Here is a 14,544-nt window from a genome sequence, read left to right as displayed (position 1 = left end):
GCTTGGTTTTAGTGCCGTGCAGAGAATCACATAGATGCACCCGCGTGGTCTATAACTGTGTCATTTGATGTGATGAATGTATTGAAGTACCTGTGTTCTGATATGGCCACCTTGGATATTGCTGCAGCTGAAGCCTCGCAGTGGTCCCCTGGAGGGAAACACCGTGGTGATGCTCACTGGAACCGACTTTGGACAGGAATTCAGCGACATCACCTCAGTGACCATTGGAGATTTACCCTGCAGCTTGGAAGGGATGATGGAGTTCTATGATCCAGGCAGAAGGTATACATGGTGGTGATACCAGGGATGCCAGTTTTCAGGCAAAAGCCTTAATTCAGGTCCATTCATGTACAAAGTATCATAGCTTCATGTAGATGTACACTTTTGTACTTCAGGCCCTCTTTTATTATACCCCCGCCAAACAAAGTTTGAAGGGGGTATATAGGAATCAGCGGACGGTCGGGCGGTCGGGCGGTCGGGTGGTCGGTCCGTTGCAAATCTTGCGTCGCGAACTACTTCCTCAGTTTTCAACCAATTCCCATAAAACTTGGCACAGATGTGTGCCTTGGGTTGTAGATGTGCAAGACGTATTTTTTGACAGTACCCAAAAGTACGTTGCCATGGTAACGGCATATTATGAGCAAAAATGGGTACAAATCTTGCGTCGCGAACTCCTCCCACAGTTTTTGATCAATTTTTATGAAATTAGGTACAGATGTTCATCTGAATATGTTAATGTGCAAGACACATATTTCCGCAGTGGCAAAAAGTGCGTTGCCATGGTAACGGCATGTTATTGGTAAAATATAGGGCAAAATGCTTCATGGCAAAACTGCTCTTCCAATTCTCATGGAATTCATATTGAATGTTTGTCTTAGGATATAGGTCAGCATGACACATTTCTTGACAGTGACAAAAAGTATGTTGCCATGGTAACAGCTCACATATTATGAGCCAAAATGATGGAAAATTTTGTGTTGCAAACTACTTCCTCAGTTTTTGCCCAATTTCCATGAAATTTGGTACAGATGTGTGCCTTTGGTTGTAGATGTGCAAGACGCATTTTTCGACAGTACCCGAAAGTACGTTGCCATGGTAATGGCATATTAATGGCAAGGAAAGATCTTGCGGATTTAACTACTTCCTCAGTTTTTTGACCAAAGCTTATGAAATGTTGTTTTGACCAAAGCTTATGAAATGTTGTTTGGCGGGGGTATAAGCAGTCGCTGTAGCGACATTTCTAGTTCTAACTGGCATTGCACGATATTTCACCTATGTTCATCTCAAGATGTTTTAACTATATTCTCTGTGATAGCTTCTAGTTCTTAAAATCATCTATTTGTCTTCTTTCACATATAATGTACCACGATACTTTTGACAAGTGTAGTACTCTTTTAATAATCTAGAAACTTTAATTTCAGATTTGGTTTTAAATGAAACTTCTGTTAGTAATGTAAGACTCATTGATATGTTAGAGGAACAAAAGAGCATAGCAGGGAAAGTAATGTTATATTCTTATGAACAACAGAAATTGAATGAAAAATATCTCCTTTTCTGCAGGGAGGGGTAATGGTCAATCCTCGGCCAGTGGTCAAGATCAATCAAATTGATCAAAATGTTCATGAAGAGCCAGTGTTCTTGTGTCATATATGAGGACTGTTTGAGAGGCAGAAGCATCTTAGTCCGCTATGCTTGCATAAAGTCAAATTGTCATAGTTTCCATATGTGTAATATGGTCTTCCGCTTCTTGTTACTTTTCTTAAACCATATTCCTATTCCTCTTTGTTTTATTCACTCCTGTTCCTCCATGCTGCAAACAAACAAACAAACAAATCCATCCACATGCACACACACATACATACATACACTCGCACACACAGTGTGAGCTGCAAGACGTCAGCTGGAAATGAAGAGAGTGTGAGGGCAAAAATCAGTGTGACGTCAAATGGAAGGACTGTCCAAGGGACTGGCGGTCCAACATTCAGCTATGTGGTATGTTTAGATTTCTTCATTTTCGTAGTAAAATTTTCTGTTTATGGGCATTCCATTTTTGTTGCTCAATTTCATTTAAATCAATTTACTATCTAACAGCCCTGCAAAATGGGCACTGTTCAGCAAATATTGATTCTCTAATAGTAGTTTTACATTTTTTGTGTGGGTACTCTGATTATGTATGGTTTGGTAGATGACAAAATGAATAGTATGATATGCTTAAAACAGAATTGAGGAAGAAAATTCAGACTAAATCTTATGGATTGTGACAAACAATTGTGAAGGAGGCACTTCCTTCTTATATGTAACCTCTTGCTCGCCAAGTACAAATTTTGGCACATCCGCTTTCTGGCCATTTGGCACAAGTGGAAGAACAAATGCATACAACAGAGTTTGTTGTTTTTCATTTGTATTGTTAACAAACACTCTCACACCACACACAGACAAACCCTTCATGCTACACACAGACAAGAGTAATGCAAACTTCCTGTACTATACTGATAATGAATGAGAGTGATAGGAACAGGTAATGGCTAGCACTGGTGTGCAATTTTTATTTGTGTGTTTGTATGTAGTAGCTCATGTTATAACCTTTGAGGTAGTCCAGCTCACTGTATATGCCAGTATATAGTTTGCAAGTATAATATTTCATGTTTTGAGGTGTGTAAGTGATTGACTCCAGTCACCTACAACATTGATGAAATGAGAAAGAAATACATGTGTGTATTATACCTAACCTTTCTAGAAAAATAAAATTTCCCACCTTGGAGAGATGACTTCCTACATATTTGAGTTATGAGAGGAAATTTATACAGTAGTTGCTAAATGTTTTTCGAACATTGGCCAGCTTGCAGAAAGTAAAATCACCTCATTGTGCAGAATGCAACAAGTGTGCCAGTACTGAAACTGGAAATTTGAGGGTCAGTGCTTTTAATGTTACTCATGTTTGACATCCACAAAGTTTATTTCGAGTGCACAGCAAACACTGGATGATAATGAATAAGCCAGTTCAGAGTTAGTTCATGGGCATGTTGGTACAAATGACCTTTCTTTTTTCTCAGTACAGTAGGTTAGGGGCACACAATGCATACGCTGTATGTAACAATTTATGGGATTCATCAATCTTGTTCAAACAAAGAATGAACTTGCATAGACCAGATGGCCAGAATGTTCCGTGAATTAACACTCGGGGGAAGCATCCATTTCATTATGTTGCATTGGATGTATTAACAATTTCTTTCTATTGATAGTGCCAAACATTTTTGCTGTCAGGTGGATGTGCTGGCAAGCAGCATTAATGCCCTGTATAAGGATTATATGAATAATCATTATATCACAGATGTTTGCTTATCCCAGTGGCTTTAAAAACCAACATGTCTCTTGGTACAAATGTCCTTTTGTCTGCTCTGCACAAAGTGGAACTGCAAACTTGATTATTGTCCTTTACATGTTCCTTTTATGTACAACCATAGGTATGTATCATTAATGAACAGTTGAATAAATAAATTCAGCTAACTGACCTAATGAAATACAGAATGAGTGCAGTGCCCACAAGAGTGTTATGTCTTTTGATAGTGTTATGGTGGAGATATGATGTCATTCATAGCATCAACCTTGGCTGATGTTTTCCAAATCTTCCGTTACTATACCCTGGAGATGAATGTTACTCTGCCCATAAGCATACACATTGTACATTTTTGTCTTGAAAACTTGTTCTTCATTCCTTTTATGAAGAGTTAATGGGAAAGAGCATTCTCCTGCAACAGAGTTGGTTAGGAAGGCGTCCACAGAAAAGGAGGAATGTGTTTCATACACTGCTTATGGGTTCATGCATAGGGAGTGTGTTTGTAGTTTGTTTACTTTTCCCCCTTTTTTTTTTTTTTTTTTTTTTGGAGGGGGGAGGAGGGCAAAAATCAGCTCAAGATATCTTAGGCACATCAAGCAATAGAAAGCAAGCCATCATTTCTCTGCCTTCAAATTTTAAATCTTGAAATTGAAATCTCAAACAGAACCCTACAATCAGCGATTTTAACCCCAAAATTGGTCCACTGGCTGGAGGAACAAAGGTAATCATCACAGGCACCCACCTGGACACGGGAAGTGAGATCACAGCAACGTTTGGAAATACCTCCTGTGTGTTTGAGGGGTGAGTACAAGGAAAATCAAGCATTTCTCGCAGCTCGTCTCTTTCCTTTACCGACATGAAAAGTGTGAGTATGCTCACTCATTTGTCTGACAAGAGTTGCCTTCTTCATAGTCAACTTCCTGCCAAACGTAGACAATTCATCAGGACATTGCCTGAGAAACTCGGTCTAAAGATGACGATTTTCATGAATACAGTAAACTATTTTGCAGAGACTGTGCTGTTTCTTTACCATCAGTATGCATGTACATTGTAGCTCACAAAGAGCTGATGAAGATTATTGACAGTATTCTGCTGTGCTCATGTTGAGGAGTAAGAATGTGTGAACACCTGTTTGAAATCTTTGGTTGGCTCTTGCAGAAACTACCTTTTAACTGTAAGGGAATGCAATCACAGATTTTAAGTGGGCTTTATGAACCTAAAGATACATCATAGTTCAATTGCTGTAGCAATTATGAACTATATTTGAACTATTATGAAGACCTTTTTATGTACAGTTCAACCTCGATTATCCGGCCTCCTTTTATCTGGAAATCTCTATTATCCGGACGCGTTCACGCAGTGAAGGACTTTTTTTTTTCATCCAAAAATTGAGAAAAAACAGTGACTTTAAACTCAATTAAAATTTCTACAAAACTCACACGATTTACCTACAATATTCCCGACAGAACTAACATAAATTCACATCATTATCATCGTAAAAGTAAGCAGTCATCACCACCGTTGCGGGGTATGCTATCTGCCTAGCTGCCAGTGCACTGGAACGGCAGCTTGGATGGCAGCTATATACATTAATATTGTGTCTCCCATATCCGGCCAATTCGCTTATTCGGATGAGCGCCGGTCCTGACATGGCCGGATAATCGAGGTCGAACTGTACCTGCCTTTTGTACTTCTGAGTTTCTTCTCCCCCTCATATCTCCCCATTTTTTTTTTTTTTTTTTTGGCCAAGGCATGCACTGATCTGAGTTGAGATTTTGTTCCATTGTTGTGTCAGAAATGTGTTATCCTTGTCCATTTCATTATTTTGTTGTTGTTGTTGTTGTTGTGTGCGTTAATCATTCAGGGATAAAACAAATGAAAAGGCCACCTGCAGGACCACAGAGGGGGAGTCCCTGGTCAGGGTTCCCCTCACTATCTACTTCGACGGTGCCCCACGCCATTCTACGGACCTCTTCACCTTCCAGTCGAATCCAGTGATCACTTCCCTCTCAACGGAGAAGACCATTGTTGCGTAAGTCTTTCCCATCGATATGCCTCTCTCTCTCTTTGCCCAGGATGTGGGGAGTTCCTCGTTACCAAAATATGTTTGTGGTCGTGCATGTCGAAAGGTGGTGTGTTCAACCGTATGTCACATTGGACTCTAGTATCCGCTCCACCCTGGACAATCTGACATCCGTGTCTAGTATGATTCTTGTCATGGCACAGCAGGCTGACTTGATACAAGTGGCACCATGTATGCAAACATAATGCCCTATTCTCCATGATGGTGTTTTTGCACAATCAGATATGATCATTCTCTGCAAAGTAGTGTATATTTCATCCAAGAATATTATGAAAACATGAAAGTACGGCTTTAAGGATGGATTTTCCAATGCAATATTCCATTTGTTTTTGTTTGTTTTCTTTATTGCAATTTCCCCATTATGGGTGTCCTCTTCCACATATAACCATATATCATACATGAAGAATAGCAATTGAATCAATTTTGGAGGGCTTCACTGTTAACAAATGGTATTGCCAGTGCATTGTCAGTGCAGTGTATTGTGTGACATTTGTCAAGAAAAAAAAAAATCATTATTTGCAAGATGATCCCAATAGGTAATTTCCAATTGCCTATCGCTATGTCTGTGAATATAAGAGATTACGTTTTGATTTCTTCCTTCCTTCCTGTATGAATAGCCACACTGACTGTATTCCGCTGTAATTTCATTATTCCCCCCCCCCCCTTTTTTTCCTTTTTGCCACTTCCTCACAGGATGTGGCATAAAGTCAAGTTTTGGTAGCTCCCAGGTAGTTCACTGCCATGCAAGTCTTGATGTGATTTATTGCAGCTGGAAAAGAATAAAGTTACATGGAGACTAAATGTGTTCAATGTTGAAGGAAAAGTAAACTTTAGATTGTAATTCAGTGTATGTAATTCAACTATTTGATTCTTCAATAAAAATGGAAAGCAATACATTAAATCACTGGGGTTTTTTTTTCCGCCGCTACAGACCTATCCCATATTTCTTCACACTTCCATTTTAAGCTTTTGCAGCGTGTAACAAAGTGGCCCCATTTGTAGTTTTCATTCATTGATTGAAACTTATTTCTCCGAGTGTTATGAAAATGTTACCGTCTTCCATGCCTTTTAATGTATGGTTATATGTTTTCTGTAAATTTACTTATATTTTCGCTGTGGTTTCTTTAATTTTTATAGCCAATGGTTTCTTTTATAGTGTTACAACTGAAATAATATTGCATCAAGTACATCGTACATCAATGAAAATGTACCCTATTGAAGAAAATGGTATTGAATAATATATATCGTTGCTGGGGCGACAAGACCTCGTATCTACAAAATGTCAAATGTTCAGGAGAGCAATAAAACATGGCAGCCAAAGCACTATATCAAATGGGAGAACCTTCCCATTGACAGGAAAGGACATCACTTAACTGATTATTTGACCATAAATAAAACAAAGTCATTTTCACCAAAATTTCAGATACGAGGTCTTCTCGCCCCAATGACGATATATGCATTTCCTTTTTGTAAAAAGCATGTGAACAAAACAAATATCAATGATATGGACAATGAATGATTGAAATGAAAGGAAATATTCATTCTATTACATGTATATAACAGTCCTGATAGATTTGCTTATATTTTATAGATACTTGCGGATGCAAGCATCATAAATAATGAACTTTAAAGCTGTAACCATTCATTTTGACATTATATAAGGCAGGGATGAGAGACTTAAAAGGTAAATGCAGGTGTATGTTCTAGCATTTTCTTGTCATTATCCACAAACCTTATTTTAGTTATGCTGAATTTTTAATTTCAATTTCATTTTAGTATTTTTAGTAGAGGAAAACTGATTTTTCCCAGCAAGAACATTCATATTCTATTGTTAAGTGTGTCACAGGAAAGTAATGGATTCCATGACCTGGGAGCTTATACACGTACGCAATCTTGTACTAAGGTTTTCTTTTCATGTGACTTTTGAAAAAATGTTCTTCAGGTCGTGTAAATGTTATTATACATGTAAGTGTGTTGTGCCTTGCCAGTGGTAGAGTTTATCAAATAATTTGAGCATGCCAAAGGTATGATAATGCTGCATAGTTTTGGAATATATATGAATGATAATACCTTCATTTGAACATTCTTCAGTTTCAATAGAAAAGAAAGAAGCAAGCAAGCCAGCTTAAGTCCTTCAAACTTCTCTCATTTCAGTGGAGGTACACGGATTGTGGTGACTGGTACCGGGTTTGATGCCATACAGTCTGCTTCCCTAGTTGTCTCTCTGGTGGGCGGTAATGGTGAAAACTACAGTTTGAGAGGGGTAAGTCTACCAAGAGATCTCCCACCACCCTGTTTCTAGCATACCTTGTATACATTCAAGGCTCGAATATACATGGCAAAGGATCGGAAGTCCATAATACATAAATATGAGATTGCATGCCCCATTTATACAGGGAATTTTGAGTGTTCCACGAGCGCTCCTAAACCCCTCTGAACTCAGTATGAATGGACAATCAGGCCCTTTAGCACCCAAAGTTATGACCTCTCAAAGCTAGGCTTCGGAGCACTTCTGAAGCACTCTAAACTCTGTATAAATGGTCACCAATTTTTAGAGTACTCCTGGGGCCCGTTTCATAAAACTTGTCATTAGTGACAAGTTGTCATAGATAATATGACAAGCTACTGAAACCCTTGCGTCTGATCTGCCTTCTCCCCACCCAAGACATGCATTGGTGAATGATTTACAAGGCATATATGTATCATTCGTGTTCAGTAGAGTAATCAATTAGTTGTGTGTCAATCAACAAATACTCTCTAATGGTATTAAATGTATGTCTCTGAGTCATCCATTAAAATATCATTGTGTAAAGTACTATCCATCTGAAAATGAAATAGATGATTCCAAATTGGTAGCAGCCATATTGTTATTGCTGTTGGATGGGGGGAGGGGGAGGAGAGAGATTAAGCCAAGTTAGCTGGAGTAAGAAAAGGCCTCGACTCTTCTGTTTGAAGGAATAGAATTTTTGATGTTCAAACTTCAAATGTCAAAATTAAGTTAGACGTACTCTATCATGATTGGAATATAAAGAGGGATAATATTTGCAGCTACTTCCAGCTGATGGAATGGCAATCATTCTTTTGAATGTAGCTTCCATATTTTTTTTTTTCATTTTTGCATATAATTGTAAAGAAATGACTTTGTACATATTAGGCAGGAGAAGGGCGATGGACAATTCACCCAGTGTGTTTTTGTATGTTCATCTTTGCTTTTGTTGGGTATCCAGCCTTGTTATCCAAACAACGCCACCACCATCACCTGCACCTCCCCAGCCATACCCACAGCGGGCCTTTACAATATGGCCCCGGGCAGTCGTAGGAGACGGGCCACCGAAGTAAGTGAGATGGCCAGAGGGACCATGACTTTAATCCTGGATGGACACAACATCACCTTGGACAATGAGTTGGTGTACTATCGCAACCCAGTCTATGATGCATTCGAAGATGGAGTGGTAGACTATGGTGAAACCATCGTGATCAAGGTGAGTCCACTGAACAAAATTTGATACTTTCTTTCTATTGCCCTCCTCTTTTTGTTTGGCACATCAAGTGTAATTATGTGTAGTAGCTGATAATTGAAGCAAGTCTTTGCATGAAACATGACTGTTGAGTGGAAAGCAAAAAGCCATCAAGTTTTTGAAAGGGATATTGTACTTTCAGTGCAACTTGATCACAAACACATTATCATGTTCACCATGAGTCATCTTATTAATTTGCAGAGCCCATATTTGTATGGTAGACTTTGATAAATGCACATGCACAGACACAAAAGTGTAGCTCACCGTTATAAGGGAATGAGTTCTGAAGGAGAGTGACATTTAATTTATAAAATGGATGTCAACCATCCATGGCAGTCATGTACAATGGGTATAACATTTTGTACATACACTGTACTCTATATAATTTTCAAAATACACTTCTACCATGTCTGTGGTGCACTGAATCGTGATATGACATTAGACATTAAAAATTCACCAAATACTGCACTGTACATGCCATAGATAATTTTGTAGAAACTAATAATCAATACTTTCCAATTTAAAGTGATACCATATAACATTGGGGCACTTGGCTAGTCAAACCATGCATATGTATTGTCAGCATGCAGAATTTACAGTAAATTATGTTTGTTTGTTTGTTTATTTTCTTCAACCTTATATTACGATAGCACCACTTTCTAGTTTGATAAATTTTGTGATAACTTTGCTGAATGTTTAACTTGCAAGCTATGAAATGCAGTCTTTCCGAATGTCAGCCTCTTCACCAAAATGGCACCTGAACTAGGAAGTTTGTATTTGGCAAATAATGTTTGCAGACCATTCATAAGACCCATTATATTGCTCTCTCTGTCTTCATGTCTCTGTGTCCACCTGTCTCTGTCTGTCTGTCTGTCTGTCTGTCTGTCATTCCTTCTCTTTCTCAACACATTGATGCCCACAGGGAAAGTATTTGAATGCTGCAAGCACCAAGGAAGATGTAGTTGTTGAAGTGGGCATTGATAATGGTACGATTTTGAGTCTTGGGCCAGAGGTGCTGCTCTTCACACCACCCCCGAAGCAGCCGCAGCTCAGGACCGATAACAACAGCACAAAGAACATGCCTCTCGTTGTGGTAAGTCTTGACTGTGCAGCATATACATGTAGAGAATATCCATCATTCCTCACACAGTACGTTTCATTTTGTTCCTTTATTTATTCTCAGCTCATGCTTCAGCCCTAGGACTGTTCTTTCGCAGGCCATGCAGATGAAAATACAGCACAAATACAAAACAGAAATGCAAAAAAAATAGACGTTAAGAATCAGATAAACACTCAGATGAATGGATTGATCAAACTACTAACACATAAAAACAATGAAACATATAGATTGTATGAGCTTGATTTACGTTTTGCTCTGATATTATTGTGAGTATCTTTCACTTTTGCAAGTGGAAATCCAGTAGCATGAATTTTGCAAGGTTGGTGCACGCTGAAGCAGACATTTCCTGTCCTGTCACATAATGTTGCTTTTACTTGTTATCATGTCTTCCTCACAAGTTCCTTTGAGTTGTGACAATGTGCAGTGTGAGCTGGAATAAAAGAAAATTAGTTGTTTGTCTGAGCACATTTCATACAAAAAAAAAAGAATTCAAAACTCTGAAGGGAGCAGAAAACATGCAGTGTTTTCATAATGAACAGGGGAGTCAGATTTTGCAAATCTTGTGTTTGTGGAAATTGGAGGCAAGAAAGGCCCTGCTAATATCTTCCAAATCAATTCTAATTCCTGTCTTATCATACAGTCATTGATGTCAGCATTTTGCTCTGTCTTATATTCATATTCAGGCGAAACAAGTTACACTTTGTTGGAATGGAAGAAAAACTTTTTTACCGCATTTGCATATCATGGGAAATGTTAGCGATGCAACAGGATTCATGTGCTTTGTGGTCTGCATTTGGGTTTGTGACAGATGTAATACAGTGTGGGGACATGTATTAACCCGTTGAGGATGAGTCCCGAGTATACTCGGGCAAGTGTCTATGGGAAGTGCGTGTTGTAGCAAAATCAGCCCGTCCTCAATGGATTAACAGACAGTGTGGATTTGACAAACAAAGGAAACCATAAGCTGATAACGAGGACGATTGGTTGTTGCCACGTAATTGCGGGATCCTGTTCAAGACGAACCCCGTCATTAGAGAGGTCAATCACTGAGTGTGGTTCCCATTGCGGCTGGGTGTTTTGTTTTTTGCCGGCAGCGGGGGGAAAGGAAGTGATTCTACCGCCTGCTTGCGTGATGGTCACACTCTGCTTGTTTTAAATCTGCTGACAGCCATTGTTGTGATCTTCAAAGCAGCTGGCTCGTTTGTTTTGAAGGCCGTTCACTCTACAAACTTGGGTCATGTGGTGGTTGAATGGGGGGCCCCTCTTGAACCATGTCCTCTAATTATATATGAGGAAGTACTTCCTGTGGGAATAACCTAGTAGCTTTGTTTGATCTACAATATGAGTTATGCGGCATCATAGCACCATGATTGATGATGGCAATCACTACCCCTATTGAGCGGCATATACATGTACAGTGTGTTCCCAAAAAAATTACAACGGGGCCCTCCGCAATGATATCTTTAAAAATAGTTAATCAATCTAAATACAAATTCAGGGTATGAAATTATAACTCATTGCCCACATCTTGCAGAAAACCCCACTCGATTTGCTTCACTGGTCAAAGAGAAATACGGAATTTTGTAGAGGATGTCGGGAATCTCTTCTGTCCAAGTTCTGTCTATTATTCACACACAAGATTATCGAAATGCTAAACTCGGAAGAATCCGATTCATGACATGCTTTACAACAATCCACATTTCTCTGTGACCTCTTATCCAAATCGAATGGGGATTTCTGCGAAATAGAGCTAAGATGTTCTATTTTAAGACCCTGAAGTAGCATTTTAAAAATGAAATCATATTGGGCGTTATCAATGAGAAAATCTGATTGTAATTTTTGGGGGACATACTGCAGTAAGTCGCCCAAAAAATTACAATAAGATTTTCGAATTGATAACACCCAATATGATCAACCTGTCTAAGTGCTACTTCAGGGTCTTAAAATATAACATCTTTAGCCCTTTTTTGCAGAAAACCCCATTCAATTTGGTTAAGCAGTCACAGAGAAATGTGGATTGTTGTAAAGCATGTCATGAGTCTGATTCTTCCAATTTTAGCAATTCAATGCTCTTGTGTGTGAATAATAGACAAAATTTGGACAGAAGAGATTCCCGACATCCTCTACAAAATTCCTCATTTCTCTTTGACCACTGAAGCAAATCACATGGGGTTTTCTTTAAGATGTGGGCAATGAGTTATAGTTTCATACCCTGAATTTGTAGTTAGATTGATTAACTATTTTTAAAGATATCATTGCGGAGGGCCCCGTTGTAATTTCTTTTGGGACATACTGTATATGATTATATATATGCACCACAGATGTTATGTTGTAGGTGAAATATTTTCATATTTTAAAGTCTGGTTCCATTTCTCTTAAAGTGAATATCAATATATCAAGAGTGAATGATCACATGTGTGATGGTACGAGATTTCAGGCCAGGTGAAAAATTCAACATTCAATGAATGAATTGCACCATTGAAGACTATACATGGTTTGTTTTATGCAACACCTCACAGATTCTTGAATTAAGTTCAGAAACGACATCCATTTTTTTTTTTCATGAAAGGCAAATGAGTAGCACATTCACAGTCGGTTGCATGTATTAACCCTAAACAGGCTGGGCTTTTTGGGGTGTTCTGAGGCTGGGGGACTTTTTAGGATTAAACCGATTGGTTGAAGTTATTTACAGGACTGTTGAGTGCCAGAATGCGCCTTTGTAACTGTAATGTGTGCAGCAAAGGTTTGTTTATTGTGACATCAGAGTCATGCAATGAAACAAAACCATGAATTGATCCGTGATTTAAAGATGGGAGTCAATGGAAGTTGATGACATCACCCATGCAATATGGGTGACAGCGACAATGTGCAGTAGTATGTCATGTGATGAGCAATCAACCAATTGGATAGTACAATTCTTTTAGGTGTTGTATAATTGGAACTGTAATGCATGGTAGTGGTGGTGATATTTATGGCAATATTAGCAGTAGTTGTAACAATAATGGCTTGATATTATGATAGTCATAGCAGAAGAAGTAATAACAAAAGTTGTAGTGGAAATACAAGTAGTAGGAGGAGGAGACGGCAGTGGTACACCTGTAGTAGTTATAGCATCTGAAGTATGGTAGTAGTTGTATAAATGGTGGTAAAAGAAGAAATAGACACAATAGTCTTTTTTTTTTTGAAAGAGAGATGACTGTAACAATACAATGCTTTGCAGAATAAAGTTATTGAAATGGCAATACCTACAGTGTATAAGCACATCTTCAACAAGCCTCTACTTTGGTCACACGTACATTGTATACCTACCAGGTGCGACATGGGACTTCACATGTCATTGGCTACATTGACTACTCCAAGGTCAAGGACAACTCCATGATGACCATGATCATCATCATCAGTGCCATCGGAGGCACCATCGTCATCATCGTCCTCATCTTCATCTGCCTCTACTTCACCTCCAAGAGGAACTTCAAGAAGGAGCTGGCCAGGGTGGAGATTGCAATGGCCGAGATGGAGGACACATTCAAGAATGAGGCCACCAAAGGTACTTTGTAACAGGGGGAGGGAGGCAGAATTTGAATAGGTGTGTGTGTGTTGATGGGGGGGGGGGGGGGGGGGGGGGAGGAGGGGTTGCCAATTTATGTAGTATTTATGGTAAGTGTTTTAGGCAAGTTATGTATAATCTCAAAGCCATCAGTTAGAAGAATTGAAAATACCCTAGCCAGAAATCAATGGAAAGTGACTTCAGATTTTGAAAAGTTGGATCACATGTAATGCAGGATGCAGAGTGGTCTTTCATTTCAAGGAAATGAAATTCATAAATAACTGTGAAATGTAATAGGTCAAGAGGTAACATAAGATTATGAGTACAAATTTCTTATCAAAAGTAGCTGAAGAGGCTGTCTTTTTTCCTCCATGTTTTCATGGCAATTTTAGGGGGGGGGGGAAATGCAGACTTCTTCAGAATTTCCTTTGCTATATGATATAGCAGGGCTTTTTAGAAGTTTTGGTGGCCAGACATTAAATTTTTAGTGGCCCCATGCTTCTGGGCCATCACTAATGTTGAGCCCTGCCTATAGAGAGATTTTTTTACACTGTCTGTACAACTCTTCTTTAAAGTGGCACAGTCCACAGAGGATAGAGAGAGAGAGAGAGATGGTGGGATGGAGAGAGCAGCCATTTTGTGATGCTGTTCTGCCCTTCTATCCCCCATCAGCTTTCATCGACATCCAGCAGGACATGACGGGCATCAAGGACCAGCTGAAGGACCTGGGCGGCATGCCATTCGTCAGCAGCCAGGACTACGTGCGCAACATGCTCTTTGTTGGCCAGGGCATGCAGCCTCTCACCGTCGATCCTCAGGTGAGAACCTATGTCGAGTCAGATCAGGCAAGAACTGGAGGGATGAGCTTCAAACATGCATCTCAGTGATTTTTTTTTTCAAATACACATTTCTTTTAATAGGTTTAATTACATGGCAAGC

General features: G+C 39.1%; 1 protein-coding gene across 1 annotated transcript in view; it reads left to right on the top strand.

The window, feature by feature from the left end:
- Window positions 1-14,544, top strand: part of LOC139724891 (plexin-A4-like) — a 110,517-nt gene that overhangs the window by 78,023 nt on the left and 17,950 nt on the right. Inside the window, exons 14-22 of the mRNA XM_071636014.1 lie at window positions 88-282; window positions 1,881-1,992; window positions 4,002-4,138; window positions 5,202-5,369; window positions 7,575-7,683; window positions 8,648-8,902; window positions 9,861-10,031; window positions 13,371-13,605; window positions 14,278-14,423. Coding sequence (XP_071492115.1) covers window positions 88-282; window positions 1,881-1,992; window positions 4,002-4,138; window positions 5,202-5,369; window positions 7,575-7,683; window positions 8,648-8,902; window positions 9,861-10,031; window positions 13,371-13,605; window positions 14,278-14,423 — 1,528 coding nt within the window. The remainder of the gene's footprint in view (window positions 1-87; window positions 283-1,880; window positions 1,993-4,001; window positions 4,139-5,201; window positions 5,370-7,574; window positions 7,684-8,647; window positions 8,903-9,860; window positions 10,032-13,370; window positions 13,606-14,277; window positions 14,424-14,544) is intronic.

The sequence above is a fragment of the Diadema antillarum genome, unplaced genomic scaffold, assembly GCF_040938485.1.
Source record: "Diadema antillarum isolate AM-2024a unplaced genomic scaffold, OU_Dant_1.0 seq00000002_RagTag, whole genome shotgun sequence".
NCBI classification, from domain to species: Eukaryota; Metazoa; Echinodermata; class Echinoidea; order Diadematoida; family Diadematidae; genus Diadema; species Diadema antillarum.
The sequence above is the reverse complement of the archived record's forward strand: the minus strand, read 5'-3'. Positions and strand labels throughout refer to the sequence as shown.